We start from the raw sequence: 16627 nt of genomic DNA, 5'->3' as shown, positions 1-16627 counted from the left end.
CAGTGCATCAGCTCAGAATTTCAGCCCATTACAGAAGGGCTGCAGGCTCATTTTCTAGGCTACAATTGTTATTTTGTAAATGAGGAAGCTAAAGACCACATCTGGTGGCTTGCCTGAAGCCATACAGCTAATAGCTAATTAGTGACAAAGTCTAGATGGAACTTTGGTTTTCTCTCATTCCAGTTTACTGGAATTCTATATATTTGCATTATATAGTGTTGCAAATAATATTTCTTAATCATACTAGAAATTTTATTGTGAATTCTTTTTCAAAGAAACCTTTGAAACCTTATGTAAATGTGTAAATTTATATTTGCACATATGTTGAGGATGTCTCTAATGTATATATGTATATATATTTTATTTATATATTTAATTTGAAATACATGTATACAAAACAGTAAATAGACCTGAAAGTCTTTTTTAAAAATACTAAATATCTATCTTTCTAATTTCATTACATTGAGCTCTATGAGGACAAAGACAAGTATTTACAACCTTTGGTATTCTATGAATATGGTTTCCATAAATAATTAAATTAGGCATAATTGGGCCTTACACATACTAATAATAAGATTGAGACCTTATTACTCTTTCAGGATTAAATTAATTTTTGGTTGTATTGCACTATAACAATTTTTATTTTTTTCTGAATTAGATTAAAATATTGGAACAAGAAAATGAGCATTTGAATCAAACTGTAGCATCCCTAAGGCAGCGATCACAAATAAGTGCTGAAGCAAGAGTAAAGGATATTGAAAAAGAAAATAAAATTCTACATGAATCTATAAAAGAAACAAGCAGCAAGTTGAACAAGATTGAATTTGAAAAAAGACAAATTAAAAAAGAATTGGAACATTACAAAGAAAGAGGAGAAAGAGCAGAAGAACTTGAGAATGAGTTGCATCATCTTGAAAAGGAAAATGAATCATTACAAAAAAAGATAACTAATTTAAAAATTACATGTGAGAAAATTGAGACCTTAGAGCTAGAAAATTCTGAACTGGAAGTGGAAAACCGAAAATTGAAAAAGACATTAGATAGTTTAAAAAACCTTACTTTTCAACTAGAATCCTTGGAGAAAGAAAATTCTCAATTGGATGAAGAAAACTTGGAATTAAGGAGGACAGTGGAATCTTTAAAATGTACAAGCATGAAAATGGCTCAATTGCAGTTAGAAAATAAAGAACTGGAAAGTGAAAAAGAGCAACTTAAGAAGGGTTTAGAACTCATGAAAGCTTCTTGCAAGAAAACAGAACGTTTAGAAGTCAGCTACCAGGGTTTAGATACTGAAAACCAAAGACTACAGAAAGCACTAGAAAATAGTAATAAAAAAATTCAGCAATTAGAAAGTGAGCTACAAGAATTAGAAACAGAAAACCAGACATTGCAAAAAAATCTTGAAGAGTTAAAAATATCTAGTAAACGGTTAGAACAACTAGAAAAGGAAAACAAGCTACTAGAACAAGAGACTTCTCAACTAGAGAAAGATAAGAAACAACTGGAAAAGGAGAATAAGAGACTCCGACAACAGGCAGAAATTAAAGATATCACATTGGAAGAAAATAACATTAAAATTGGAAATCTTGAAAAGGAAAACAAAAGTCTTTTCAAAGAAATAAGTGTATTTAAAGAATCCTGTATCCGTCTCAAAGAGTTAGAGAAAGAAAACAAAGAACTTGTGAAAAGAGCAACTATTGACAAAAAAACTCTTATTACTTTACGCGAGGTAATTCTTTTCTGTTATTAGTTGCAAATATAAGCTAAAATTGAGCTGTATATATGCATTTATATTCCTTAAAATTTAATATATATGATTGTGACTTTTAGAAGCAGTCACTGTTTTAAATATTATTGTTTGCTTTGGGGGAAAAAAAAGTATTATCATTAAAATACTAAATAAAAATCTTAATACTTTTATATGACTACCTGAATCTTAATTAGTAATTCAGAACTTGCATTTAAAAAGTTAATGTGTTGACCTGAATTTTTAGATTATGCTAAATATTGTAATAGAAAACAAACTTACTTTTCCAACTTAGTAAATTAATAAATAACTATAACAGTTCATCATATCGTACATCAATAGTACATTAATATCCCTAAAGAGTAAATAGTGGTTTAAAAGTCTGTTAGGTTTTTTGGTAGATGTGTTCTCTTGGAGCCTTACTTGATAGAAAAAAAACTGAGATTAACTGTTAGCCTCTTATTCTTTTCCATCTCTTCTACAAAAGAAGGAATTTCTAAAGATGATTCTTAAGTTTTCTTACTGTGCTTGAAGCAACAAGATTGTTGAGTTTTTCAGGGAGAAATTATGTAATATTAGCAGTGATTTAAATCTCAAAGTTTTTGCCATATATTGTACAAATATTGTTGTGTTACTTTTCAAACCTAGATTACATATAGAAATCTCCTTTGTGTTAGCTTTGGTTTTAACATTGAGAGAAAAAGGAGTATATTGACAAAAGAGAATAGGAAGTAGGTAAGATTTTCCACTTCAGTTTGACTATTTTATTTTTTTCATTAAATGGTTATGATATGAAAAGGAAAATTCAAAACTTCCTTTTTTCTTTTGCATATTTGTGGATATCTTCAGTGACAGCAAATGTTGGATTGCTTTTTGTGTACTTGCTACTTGCATTATTTTTACATTTCTTTTTTGGATAAGGATTTGGTGAGTGAAAAATTGAAGACTCAACAAATGAATAATGATCTAGAAAAACTTACTCATGAACTTGAAAAGATAGGATTGAATAAAGAACGTCTCTTAAGTGATGAACAAAGTACTGATGATAGGTGAGTCATATTATCAAAAAAGGTTATTCTATAAAGTGCACTTCTAATACAGTACAATACTGGGTATTTGCATTAAGGAACACAAATTATCTTTATTCCTTGCTTTTCTTTTACCTGGCAAAAAAGTTTTGTTTAAAAAGATGTTTTTTTATGACATCAAAGGAATTGTGTGTGTGTGTGTGTGTTTACACATATACATATATGTACACGATACATTTGCCAAAAAATTTGTGTTGTTATAAAAAGGTAAAAAATTCAAGTAGGCTAAATATAATTTTCATTGTTATTTTTTCATGCTTTTTATAAATTATCCTTGCAGTAATTGCTTGTAAATAGACATATATATTCAGGGGATGAATTAAGGTTTGAGCAGTAGAATTTGTTTTGGTCTTGGAAAAAATATTTTAAGATCTCAGAATATTTATCTCTGAAATTTTTTAAGTTTACTAATCTATATATCTTGAATCAAACAACTATTTTGACAATATGTGGCCATTTCAGGTGAAATATTTTTTGTTCTTGTTTTTCTTAATTGTTTTTGATCCTGTTGAAAAAAATGAAATATTATTTGTAGTTTGATGCTATTCACAAAAGCCTTCCTTTTTAATTAAAAAAAATTTAATATCCTTATATTATTAACTTAATTATTAATAAACATGCAAAATCTGAGGAACTGTGCTAGCTTTTTGAGGGTTTATAGGATTTATGAATGGACAGTCCCCATACTCAAGGAATTTCAATCTGATAGTATAGGGTTGAGACATATGCAGGTGGATTTGATGAGGCGTGAGAATTGATGTTAAAAGATCTCCTCTGGTTGATGTCGGAGATTCCTTATGAAAGAATTCACAAACCAGAAGTTTGTGGCACAAGGGGATTTATTTGCACTAAGAAGACAGCTTTCTTAGTGGGTAAAGAATCCTGGCAGGATAATTTTGCAAAGATGGCTTTACACTGAGAAGAAAATATCTTTATCAGTGGGCAAAATCTGTTAGGAATTCTGCAAAGATGGGTTGATTTTGAGATGAAAATATCTTCATCAGCAGGCTAAGTCCAGAAGGGCAGGCCTTCTTGATTAGAAATTAGCAAAGATTCAGGGTTCAGTCATTTTTTTATTAACCTTTTGAGGCTTGAGGCTGAGGATATTAAGGGCTAATTTTTCAATTCAATAGAGGGCAGTTATGCCCCTGGTAAAGATCTTAAATTGAATGAGATTACTTAACTGGGAGCTATCTAGAAGGGTTTGTGTGTGCTGGAAGGGTTTGAGAGTCAGGAACATCTTTCCAACCCTTCTCCCAGCGAAGATTAAAGGGGACAGAGTTTACATCAGATTGAGCACTAGAGATGGCCTCAAAAGTTTTTGTACATTGTTCATTGAAGATAGTATTTGAGAAAGTGCTGGTATACTAATTAAATTAATCAATATGGGGTGATTAAAATGTTTTTGTGGGACTTCAATGTAAGAACAGAGACAAAGTGAGGTCCCAGGGCCATGTTCTCAGTCTATTTTCCTTTTGTATCTGTATTTCTTTGTAGCTAACTTATGATTTTGTGGGAGGGAGGTGGCTGGGAGTTTGAATGAAGTGTTGCATGGAGCATGTGTGGATCCTTGGGTAATATTAAAAGGGAAAGCTGAGTTTTGTCTTAGAATACACAGCTATTGGTTGAAACTGACTCACTTCTGGAACAAGCATCCACAAGGATTAGATCATAACTAATTCTGCATCTGTAATGCCCACTATTACATATTTTGCAAATGCAGTACATTTAAAAAAAAAAACAACTTTTCTGCTAGTTTGTAAATTATTATTTCACAATCATTATCACAAATGCCCCTTTTCTATTGACTTTCTTCTTACTGGTTAAAAAATCCCAAAACAATGTACTGAAAATTTTTTCTTTAAAATACAGTATTTCAATCAGCATGATTGTAAACACTGAAGTAGAATTATGTGCTTTCATGTTCTTATCTCAAGCCACATGACACCTTTAATAGTGTTTTTTGAAAGATTATTAATTTGCTCTTCTGTTGTGACTAGCAGATACAAGCTTTTAGAATCAAAGTTAGAGTCCACACTAAAGAAATCCTTGGAAATAAAGGAAGAAAAAATTGCTGCTTTGGAAGCTCGATTAGAAGAATCAACTAATTTTAACCAGCAATTGCGCCAAGAGCTTAAAACAGTAAGTACCAGCATTTGTTTTTTATTTAGATGTAGGATGTTTTATATAAGTTGTTTTAAAAAATGAAGCACAAAAATATAATTAACTTTTTCTAAAGCCATAAATAGGTGCAAAGTTTAATTTAATTAATTGAAATTAATATTGACTTTATTTAACTCTATAGAATTGTAGAACATCTGGAATAGTTTTTTTAAGAAAAAAAAAGTCAAGGGGCAAAAAGTGATAGAGCACCAACCCTAAAGTCAGGAGGACTTGAGGTCAAATCTGGCCTCAGACACTTAACACTTCCTATCTGTGTGAACCTGGGCAAGTCACTTAATGCCAGTTGCCTCAGCAAAAAAAAAAAAAAAGTCAATAGCTATTAAGAATGTGAATATGTGTAAGAAAAAAATGGGAGGAGATACATGTTCAGAATAAAATATCAAGAAAGAAGCACAGAATGAATTTTCTAACTCAGAACCTTTCATATGCACAGTTTGAAGTTATTTCAGATCTAATAAAGTTAGAAGACTGGGGGATAAATTACTGTAAAATATAGATTCCAAAAGGGAAAAGAAATTAAGGCAGCTTTCTTTTGACATTCTAATATTAAAAGCATCTCAGAACACCTATCAGGCAACCAATCTTGTAGTTTAATATTAAAATTCCATTTCCTGTCCTCCCACCTCATTATACTACAACATTTTCTTTGATTTTGCACTATATATTTGAAACATGTTAAATATTTTCAAACTTGGCTCATTGTAAATCTTAAAACACATTGGGAAACTTGTAATATTTTATGGGGAAAACATGACAGAATCCATAGTCTTAAATACTGTTATTGAGGCTTGAGAACAGTTGCTTTTCTAAGGAAAAGTAAAAATTGATGAAAATTGTTAACTTAACCAAAGTAATAATATCCTGGAATATGAAATTATGTTGTTTTCCTGTGGTAAAATTCTTCTTTTGTTCCAGGATTAAACTCTTGAAGGCTTTCTTGATCCCTCCCAACTGAAAGTATTCTAACCTTTAGGTTTTCCAAGAGTACTTTCAATCTCTCATTTACTGTTTTAACATCCTGTATTGTTTATACATACATATCTATATGTGTCTCTATTTAAATGTAAGCTTTTTTTAGGACAGGGACTATGTAATTTTTTAAGTATATCATACAGTTTGCCACATAGTAAACACAAATGTTTGTTGATTCGTTGACTACTTTATCATAAATCTTTATAGTCTCAAAATCCTCCATTGTGAACAAATCTGAGTAGGTAGGATTAATAGCTTTTTGTAATACAATACTGGATACAGTAATTTGTAATACAAATTAAAAACAAAAAAAAAATGTGTGATATCTGCAAAGCACAATATAATGCGGTATGCCTATAAATGAACTGCATACCTTAGTTAGTTTGACAAGATAAGTAGTTTTGAAATCTTAATGGTTTTCATTTTTAAAATGTGTTTATTTCCTCAGTTTTACATCTGAAGTAATCAAAGCCTAGAGTAACTAGTGTGTACAAAATCACCCCACAGGAGTCATTACAGCAATCTGACTGCCCATTTCTTCTGATTCTTAAATATACTGTTATTTCAACAGTATTAGGTTATTATTTAATCAAAATAGCAATTGTAGTAATAGATTCCTTCCTTTAGTGACTGTTGTAACAAAAAAGCCAAACATAAAATGAACCAATTTGTTTTATTATAAATTAAAACTGGTAAGCAGTTGAATACCATAAAAATGGTCATGATGAATGTTGCTTTTGAATTGAATGTATGGTATAGTTCACACTTTAATGTTAGCTTGAGGCCAGAAGACATTTTTAAAGCGATCATTCAGTTAATAAGCATTTATTGAGCATTTACTGTGTTGCAGGCACTGTGCTAAGTATTGAGGATACAATAAAAAGTAGAAAATAGTCCCTAAGACTGAAAGAGATCACATGGAAGAAAACATATAAGCAACAATGTACAAAAAGCTATACATAAGATAAATTGAAAATAGGAAAGAACTAGAATTGAAGGAATCCAGGAAGTGGAGCAGATAAGGATGGGTATTCTAGACATGAAGGATACCAGTAAAAAATGCCTAGCCTTGGAAGATGAAATACAGGTTCAAGGAACAAGGCGGCTAGTGTCACTGAATCACAGAGTACACAGTAGGGAGTAAAATGTAAGAAAACTGAAAAAAAGTAAGGGAGCCAGTTATCAAGGTTGTTGAATGAGAGAAGTCAGATCTGCACTTTACAGAGATTAATTCAACAGATGAGTCAGGCTACATTGTACTCAGAAGAGAGAGGAGTCTGAAAGACCAAATAGCAGGTGATTGAAGTAGTCCAAGCCTGAGTTGATAAGAACCTACAGTTGCAGTACCAGAGGAGAGAAAGACTATCAGTAAAACTTTGCAACTGATTGGATGTGGGAAGTAGAAGTTGCTGAAAGAGATTGTGAATTATTTCCAATTTATATTGTATATATCTTGTTTCTACATAGTTTTTGCATGTTGTTTCCCCCTGAAGATTCTGAGCTCCAGAAGATAAAAAGGTTTTTTGATTTTCTTTGTATCCCCTAACACTTGTCAGTGCTTAACATGCAGTATCATTATTATTTAATGACTGACAGGATAAATGAGTATAAAAATCTTTGAGAGCTGATGAGATCACCACATGATACATTATAGAGGGAAAGAGGAAAAGGGTTTTGAATAGAGTGTTGCAGGATATCTACAACCAGATGAGTTAAGAGAGTGAAAAGAAAGAAAGTAGAGATACATGTTGAAATCGGTCTTTTCTCTTTTTTTTTTTTTTCTCTCAAGAAGTTTAGCTACAAAGGAAAGAAGAGAGAACAAAAGCTAGTAGGATGAGGGATGATTTTTTGTTGATTTGTTTTTTCTAGGATGGAGGAGCCATCTATTAGGGAGAGATTAAAAATAAATGATTTAGTAGGGATGAGAGAGAGGGAGAGCAGTCTTTTGGAAGAAGCAGATTTTCTGGAAATGTGATTTTCTTGAAAAAGACCTCCTTTTCATGTGTAACAGATAAGGAAGAGATAAAGACAGAAGTCATCTAAGTGATGTGACAGGGAAAGATGAGAAGTGGAAGTTCTTAGGGATTGACTTAAATTTTTTCAATGAATTAAGAGGTATGATTCTTATCTGAGAGGACTGGAGGGTATAGAAAATTTGAGAAGGGATGAAAAGCTTTGGAAAACTTGTCATCATGAGCAATGGTGAATTAACTAGGGCAATAGGAAAGGGATTATTTTGTTGGGTAGACACATTTTACAAAAGGATTTGAGCAGATTCTCATTATTTTGGGGTAAGGCGCTATGACATTATTTACCAACTATTTTTTTTTAATTATAGGAAATCAAGATTGTGAGCTCCATCCAATCTCTTGCCTTTTTGTATCTTAGGTGCATAGCAAACAATTTATGTTTATTGATAAATTAGATTAGAACTCAGTTCCATTAGTAAGCTACTCAATAGGTCCCAAGAAAAGGAAGTTTCCAATTTTAGCATTGCTTAATTTGGATTATTTTAAATCAAAGGTTTCACTATAATTAATTTTGCATATATAGCTTTTGCAATAAAAAATTTAATTCAAATCTATTGGATAAATAAAAGAATAATATACATAAAAATAGTACTTATAAGATATAACTTTTTAAAATGTAATTTTTAGAGCAGTGAAGATTTTGTTTTGGCTTTATATCATCAGTAAATTTGAAACAACAGTAAGGGAAATAACTTTAAAAATGGGTAATTTTTTTTCTTTAAAATGTTTTGATGTTGTTTTAGGTGAAAAAGAATTATGAAGCTCTTAAACAAAGACAAGAGGAAGAAAGAATGCTACAGAATTCTCCTCCTAGATCTGGTGATGATACTAAATGGGAAAGAGAAAGTCAAGAGACAACTAGAGAGCTTTTGAAAGTTAAAGACAGGTTAATTGAAGTGGAAAGAAATGTAAGTATGTTTATTAGAATTTATTGAATTAGGCTGTTTAAAAGTTAAAGCTGTCTTAAAATACAAATCAGGAAGTTTACCCAATTGTTCTTTTCATTTACTACTTCATTTTTAAAATATCTATTACAAATTTTTACTAAATAATCTTCATCATTCTTAAGAATTTACTTAATAAAACTTTTGAAAGTCAGAATAGCAAAATGAAAGATATATTTCATGATAAACAGTACTTAACATTTTCATATGTTAACTTTTCTTCCAAGTCATTCAATGCATTTATAAGAAAAGTGCTTTTAAACTTCCAAGAAAGCCCTACTTTGGCTCATTTTAGTATGGAAGGTGATTAGGAATGTGGGTACAGTGTGGAAAGTTTAATAATTTTAGTCCAAGGACTGGTAAAGCAAAGTTTGGGAGAGGTCCATCAACAGGTTGACTACTAGATATTTAATGATTCAGTCACTACAACTCATCTACTTCTAAACCAGAGAAATTATATTAGTTGTCAGCAGAAGGAGTGTCAGAATCACAATTTTAAGATTATGAAAGACAATTTAGAGGCTTTAATCAAAAGAGCAAAGCCCAAAAAGATTAGCTTCTACTTTAAAACTTCCAGTGAAAGAGAATCTATTTCTATAAACATCTTATTTCATTTTTAACAGCACTGAAAATAGGTAAGTTTTCCTTTACTTTAACTTTAAATCTCTCCTCTCTGCGACTCCCATCTATTATTTCTAGTTTTGCTCCTAAGGCAAAGCAGAAAAGTGTTCAAGATGACAGCCTTTCAAATATTCTAAGGCAGAAGTATCATGTGGGTCCCTTTCAAGTTTTCTCTTCTGTATGCTAAACAGCTCCAGTTCTTTAAAATGAACCCAAATGGTATGTCTTCCAGTCCCCTTCACCATCAACCAATCAGTCTTTCAAGCCACATTCTTTCCAGCTCTTTGCTCATCTTATATTAACCATAGAAGTCTTGTGTAGTCTAAATTATCTAACTCCCTATCCATTGATTACATAATGTTTCAACATAGTTTTATAGTTTGGTGTGGAGTTCTTTTTCTTCTTTTAAATATAATATATAAGATGAAGATTGTCTCTAGGAGAAGGTAGGTTTCTGGGGGAGGTTTTCTGGAGGCAGCCTTAGTGTCAGTTCAGATCAATAATTACCCCCAATGCAGCCAGCTGGTAAAAGTTCAGATCTTCTATTGTCTCCAATATAGCCCGTTTAGCTTTTCTTAGAGGCCTCTCCCTCTCCTTGGTTCTAAGAGCTCTTGCAGTTTTGTCCTTTGTTTCTGCCTCTGCTTTCTTCAACCTTTAGTCCAGCTGCACTCTTCATTAATTCTGCTGAAATCTGACCAAGAGCCTCTATCTCTTTCTTTTATATGAGAGAGAGGAATTGTGGGATATGAGAGAGAGGGATTATGGGTTTTCTCCCATAGTGCTCTCTGGCCCTAAGAGCTTCAAGGGAGGTGTGAATTCACAAAATTACACAGTTAACTTTGTGAATCTCCCATACTGTGAATTCCAAGGAGTAAAGGTGTAAACAAAAGCATTGTATCAATTAGTTCTACTTAGTACCTTGTTTCAGGTTCTGGCCCAAAACATCTTCTTGTAAGATCAGATCAATAATCTATCAATAGTTAGTAGTTTGTAAAGATTCCTACAATTGGGGATTACAATAGTTTGCTTTGCTAATAAATATCACAATATAAAAAAAATGATGTACTCCAATGAAAAAATATTTTGTTACTTAAGATTTTGTAAAATCATTTTTCGATTTTATCAGTTAAATTACTGTACCTTGTACTTAAAAAGTTAAGAAATCCTTATAAATCTATATATCACACTGATGTATTTCATGTCACATACCAATCTGATAACCTCAGTGAAAGGTAAATAACATGAAAGAATTACAGAAGAATTCATTTTAGAGGAGCATTGACAATTGAAGTTAACTCACAATTTAAATCATGATTTATCTTTTTAAATCAATAAAAAATCGAGAATGGTAATAAACAAAACAAGTTTTTGTTATCTTGTGGAAGTTTGTGTGTGTGTGTGTGTGTGTGTGAAAACAATTTATAAGTAATAGAGTTGACAATTTCATTTTTAAAAAAATTTTTTTTAATTTTTGATAAAGTAGTTTATTTTTTCCCCAGGGATTTTTTTTTAAAATTATATATTTTTTATTATTTTTTAAAATAACTTTTTATTGACAGAACCCATGCCAGGGTAATTTTTTACAGCATTATCCCTTGAACTCACTTCTGTTCTGATTTTTCCCCTTCCTCCCTCCACCCCCTCCCCCAGATGGCAAGCAGTCCTTTACATGTTAAATGGGTTACAGTATATCCTAGATACAATATATGTGTGCAGAACCGAACAGTTTTCTTGTTGCACAGGGAGAATTGGATTCAGAAGGTATAAATAACCCGGGAAGAAAAACAAAACGGAAGCAGTTTATATTCATTTCCCAGTGTTCTTTCTTTGATCAATTAAGGCTCTCTTTATCGAAGAGATCCACTTCCATCAGTTGAGGATGTATTCTGATAGAAGTGGATCTCTTCGATAAAGAGAGCTAATTCAGTTTCAATTGATCAAGTATGGACAGAAGCAGCTACACCCAGAGAAAGAACACTGGGAAATGAATATAAACTGCTTCCGTTTTGTTTTTCTTCCCGGGTTATTTATACCTTCTGAATCCAATTCTCCCTGTGCAACAAGAAAACTGTTCGGTTCTGCACACATATATTGTATCTAGGATATACTGCAACCCATTCAACATGTAAAGGACTGCTTGCCATCTGGGGGAAGGGGTGGAGGGAGGGAGGGGAAAAATTGGAACAGAAGTGAATGCAAGGGATAATGCTGTAAAAAATTACCCTGACATGCATTCTATCAATAAAAAGTTATTAAAAAAAAAAAAGAATACATCCTCAAACAGTATCTTTGTTGAGATATATAATGATCTCCTGGTTCTGCTCATATCACTTAGCATCAGTTCATATAAGGAGTTGACAATTTCATTGTGAGAACTCATTTTTTTACTTTGTAAATGTGGATTTTTTTTTGCTTAGCTACTATGAGCAAATCATTACTATTATTAAAGACAGTCTAAAAGAAGGGGAAAAAACTATTATTAAACACTAGAATAACTTCTATCTAACCTGTTTAAACCAGATTTGCAAAGACAAATAGAAAATTATATCATTCTGCATTTTAATGAATCCACAATTACATTAAATAAGATAACCTTAGATTGTTGAAGGACCCCTCCATCTTTTAATATATGAAATCTATCCATATTTTCTTATCCTGTGCAGTTTGTATCCATGTTCTTTTATAAATCTTTCTTAATCTACCTAGTTGAAATTAATATTCTGAAATAAATTATGTGTGTATATATATATACATATATATATAAATAAAAAAGAAAAGCCAATGTAGTTTAAAAGCTTTCAAGCTTGTGTCTTTTCTTTTATTATCCCTCAGTAGTTTTCTTAGATTTAACCACATCTTTCCTATGTGAATCTTTTTTTTTCTGCTACTACTTATATGTTATCAATTGTAGTATTAGTCAAAATGAATTTATCAACAGATCACATACTTCATAACATGTACTATCTTACATGCCATCTACTTGAGGGAATATCCCATTTTAATAGATGAATAATGGCAGAATATAAAATAACATAATGATGGTGGGGGGGAGGCATAGAGTATTAACAGCTGAAAGAATGAAGAAAGGCCTCATGATTTAAGCTTTGAAGGGGAGCTAAAGATTTGAAGAGGAAGAGGTGAAAATGAACAGTATTCCAGAATTCACCTATACTTGGTGGAAAGGCATACTGAGGAAAAAGATGGATTGTCATATATGGGAAAAAGTAAGCCAGTTGGGCTAGATTGTAGAATGAATGAGGAAGAGTAGTGCATAATTATATTGGGAAAATTAGGTGGAAGATTTTGAAGGACTTTAAATGCCCTTTGAAGAAGTTTATATTTTATCCTAGAAGCAGCAGGGGAGTCTTTGAAATTTCATGAGCAATAAACATTGTCTGAACCTACTAGCCTTTGAGTTGGAGGACTTGGCTTCAAATTCTGCCTCTGATATTTGCTATCTTTGTGAAAGGTAGATTAAACACTCAGGAAGACTGGAGTTTGAATCATCTCTCAGTTATTAGAAGGCTTCTAGATAATTGCAAGGCTATTAAACAAAAAATGGTGTAAAATGGTCTCTCGTGTAGGCTCTTTTCTTCTTAGAAAACACAAATAAAAGTAATTTGTATAGCATGAATTAGTCTGATAAAGATAAAAATTGGTCTGACAAAAATAGCAATTAGCTATTTATAAAAATGCTTCAAATTGTTAATAAATAATGCTATTTTAACAATTATTTTACATATCCAAATTTTAAGTGGTGCTAATTAAAACCATGTTCATCTTATGTGTGTACACACACACACACACACACACACACACACACACACACACACATAGAGACAGGCAGGCAGGCATATAGTTTAAAACTTTAATTTGGCCTAAAAGACCTACAAAATTTATATTATTCTTGATCTTTAACTTTTAGTATGATAAAGGGCATTCTGTTGAATTTCAAACCTAAAAACTGAATTTTGTTTTTAGGACATCTACCATTTTTAGTGCTTAATTTTTTTCTTTTTTTCTTTTGACGGTGTTTATGCTTTGTATTGCAGATGCATAAATTATGAAGTATTAAATTCTGAGATTAAAAATTATAAATAAACATATAGATATATTAAAATATATTCTAAGTTAACATTTGTCTTGTTAAATATAACATTCCATTATGTGAATATAACATTGTTTATATTTATAATATATTTTATTACCTAATATATCAATATAATTTATATATAAATATATTTATAATTAGTTATTTATATTGTGTACATTGTCCAAAAAGAACAGACAAAATATAATTTTCTTAGAATTCTATAAAGATGTGAAATATAGGTCAGATCTATTAAGTCTCATAGGTAAATTTTCAAAAAAGACTAATTAATTAATCTTATTCACTTATTTGCTCTTTAGTTTGCATTATTTTTGAAATACGAATAGTTTATTGCTCTTCCTTCCAACTCATGTGTTCATGTTCATAGTGATAGGATTTTTCCAGTATTTCACAGTAAATAGAATCATATCCAAATACAATAGTCATAATTAAATTATAATATATAATTAAATTACATGTCTTTCTGACTGATATTTATTTAGCACGTCATTTAACCACTTTGACCTTCCATCCATATGAAAAAATAGTATGAAACCTCAGGTAGGTTTTTGCCTATTTTATAAGATTGTGATGACAGTTGAATTAAATAACATATTAAGTCGTTGTTGTTGTAAAGAAGTTTGCAAAAATTTGTCATTTCTGAAATTGTCTTTTCTTCCTTGAATTTCTAGTGAAATATCAATGTGATGCATCAGTGTGATGCAATGTATATGGAATGCTGGATTTAAAATCAGGAAGTTCTTAGTTCATCTCTGATACTATTTTATGATTTATTTGACTTTGGAAAAGTCATTTAACTTAAATGTTCCTCAGGCAACTCCCTAGGATTTATTTACTAAATCATAGGCTGTAATTTGCTGGTAGAAAAAATATCCTTAGTAGAAGTTTGCCAACCTGACAAAATTCTGGATAATTCCTTTGAGTTTAAGAATATCATTTAAAATAACTTTTCAAATAAGGTTTCCAAAAATTCTTATTTGTAATTATTTTAGATACTTGTGTTTTATTCAGATCATAGACTTGTTTGTATTTTCTTTTTTTTAATTTATGTTGTTTCTTTACCAAGAATGCTACCCTACAAGCCGAGAAACAAGCATTGAAAACTCAATTGAAGCAGCTTGAGACACAGAACAATAATCTACAGGCCCAGATTCTTGCACTTCAGCGACAGACTGTTTCTTTACAGGAACAAAATACTACCCTTCAGACTCAGAATGCTAAGCTTCAGGTACATTTTGTATTAAGTTTTTTGTGGGAAGTTTTTGTCAAAAGTAAAACTTCTTTTTATGATCAGAATAATTTTGTTATTACCAGTCATGCTAAATACTTGATACTGGTATTAAATCTTAGATGAATTAAAATATTTATTAGTACTTTAGAATATATCAAGATTATTACATTGTTATTTAGAGTTTAAAAAAGCAAATAGAGTATGCTGACGCAAAATATATAAAATAAATTTTAAAACCTTAAAAAAAATTGACATCATAGTTCATATTGTTTAAAAGTATATATGGCTATAGTACCTGAACTTTGATTTCCTATTTCCAGTTCTTTAATTGATTCAGTTATTAGAAAAAGCTATATACAAATAGGGTAAGGATTTTAAAAACCTTTTTGGATTTGCCTGTCTTCTTGATCTCATTAATCTGTTACATCACCTGATATTAATCACCTAATATGTACAAGGAACTGAGAGTACAAAGACAAAAACAGAATCCCTTCCATTCAAGAACCTAAATCTTACCCTAGCTTGAAAAGGGAAGAGATGGATTTGTCACTTAAAATCTTAAAATCAGTCTCCCTCACCTTCAAAACAGTTTAAAAAAAAAAAGTCACTGAGGTACCTCTGAAAGGAGCAAAGAAGAGGTTTCCTTTTATTTATCTGGCTGTTATTAGAAACCTATTATCAATATAACTTTAGCAAAAAAAAAAATAATGTTTTTAGTTTAAAGTAGATATGAATAGATTTATGATTTCTTAATTTATAAGATATTCCTGGTATAAGAATCATTGTTCTAAAAATCCTTTTTATTTATTTTTTACTAAATCAGTATTAGATTTTTTTAATCATTTTTTTGTCATCTGATAATTATATGTTAAATTTTAAACTATTATTACAGGTGGAAAACTCTACCCTTAATTCCCAAAATACCTCTCTTATGAACCAGAATGCCCAGTTACTAATTCAGCAGTCTGCCTTGGAAAATGAAAATGAATCAATAATCAAAGAAAGAGAAGAGCTTAAATCTCTCTATGATGCACTGGTCAAAGATCATGAAAAATTGGAAAATCTTCATGAACGTCAAGCCTCTGAGTATGAGTCTCTCATTGCCAAACATGGAACACTAAAATCTATACACAAGAATCTTGAGGTAGAACATAAGGACCTTGAAGATCGGTAATTTTCCTTGTTTTCTTATTTATAAAAAATGTAAATAGATTTTCTAGGTTAGTGTAATGAATTTCATATAATAAATAAACAACAAAGAAATATTGTAAAAAATAATTGCTTTTTCTTCGATTTTAAAGTATTTTATTTTTAAAGATTTTTTCTCCCTGAGGCAATTGGGGTCACTTGACTTGCCCGGGGTCACACAGCTAGGAAGTGTTAAGTGTCTGAGGTCAGATTTGAACTCAGGACCTCCTGACTTCAGGGCTGGTGCTCTATCCACTGCACTACCTAGCTTCCCTCTTTAAAGATCTTTTTATTGATATCTTTCATCTTTACATAGTAGTCATTTTTATCACTTCTTCCATACTGAACCCTCCTTTTTGTCAAAGGAAAAAACTTAATCAAAAATATATGATAGGTCATACTTAATATATAAAATAATCTATTTAGCCTGATATCTCTCTATGTATGTTAGTTTCATTATCCATTTTCCAGGACCTTCACTGGTTTTTAAGTTACTCAGAATTTTATTTTC

At 30.9% G+C, this 16627-nt stretch overlaps 1 protein-coding gene across 11 annotated transcripts in view; it reads left to right on the top strand.

Moving 5' to 3' along the window:
* CCDC88A (coiled-coil domain containing 88A) overlaps positions 1-16627 on the top strand; it is a 142224-nt gene that overhangs the window by 94682 nt on the left and 30915 nt on the right. For 8 of the 11 annotated variants that reach the window (XM_051975295.1, XM_051975298.1, XM_051975296.1 and 5 more), the window contains exons 15-20: positions 659-1729; positions 2669-2796; positions 4836-4977; positions 8765-8929; positions 14764-14925; positions 15821-16098. In XM_051975295.1, coding sequence (XP_051831255.1) covers positions 659-1729; positions 2669-2796; positions 4836-4977; positions 8765-8929; positions 14764-14925; positions 15821-16098 — 1946 coding nt within the window. The remainder of the gene's footprint in view (positions 1-658; positions 1730-2668; positions 2797-4835; positions 4978-8764; positions 8930-14763; positions 14926-15820; positions 16099-16627) is intronic. The other 3 variants (XM_051975297.1, XM_051975289.1, XM_051975293.1) reach the window with 1 other exon arrangement.

The sequence above is a fragment of the Antechinus flavipes genome, chromosome 2 (genome assembly GCF_016432865.1).
Source record: "Antechinus flavipes isolate AdamAnt ecotype Samford, QLD, Australia chromosome 2, AdamAnt_v2, whole genome shotgun sequence".
Taxonomy (NCBI): Eukaryota; Metazoa; Chordata; class Mammalia; order Dasyuromorphia; family Dasyuridae; genus Antechinus; species Antechinus flavipes.
This window is presented reverse-complemented; position numbering and strand designations above follow the sequence as displayed.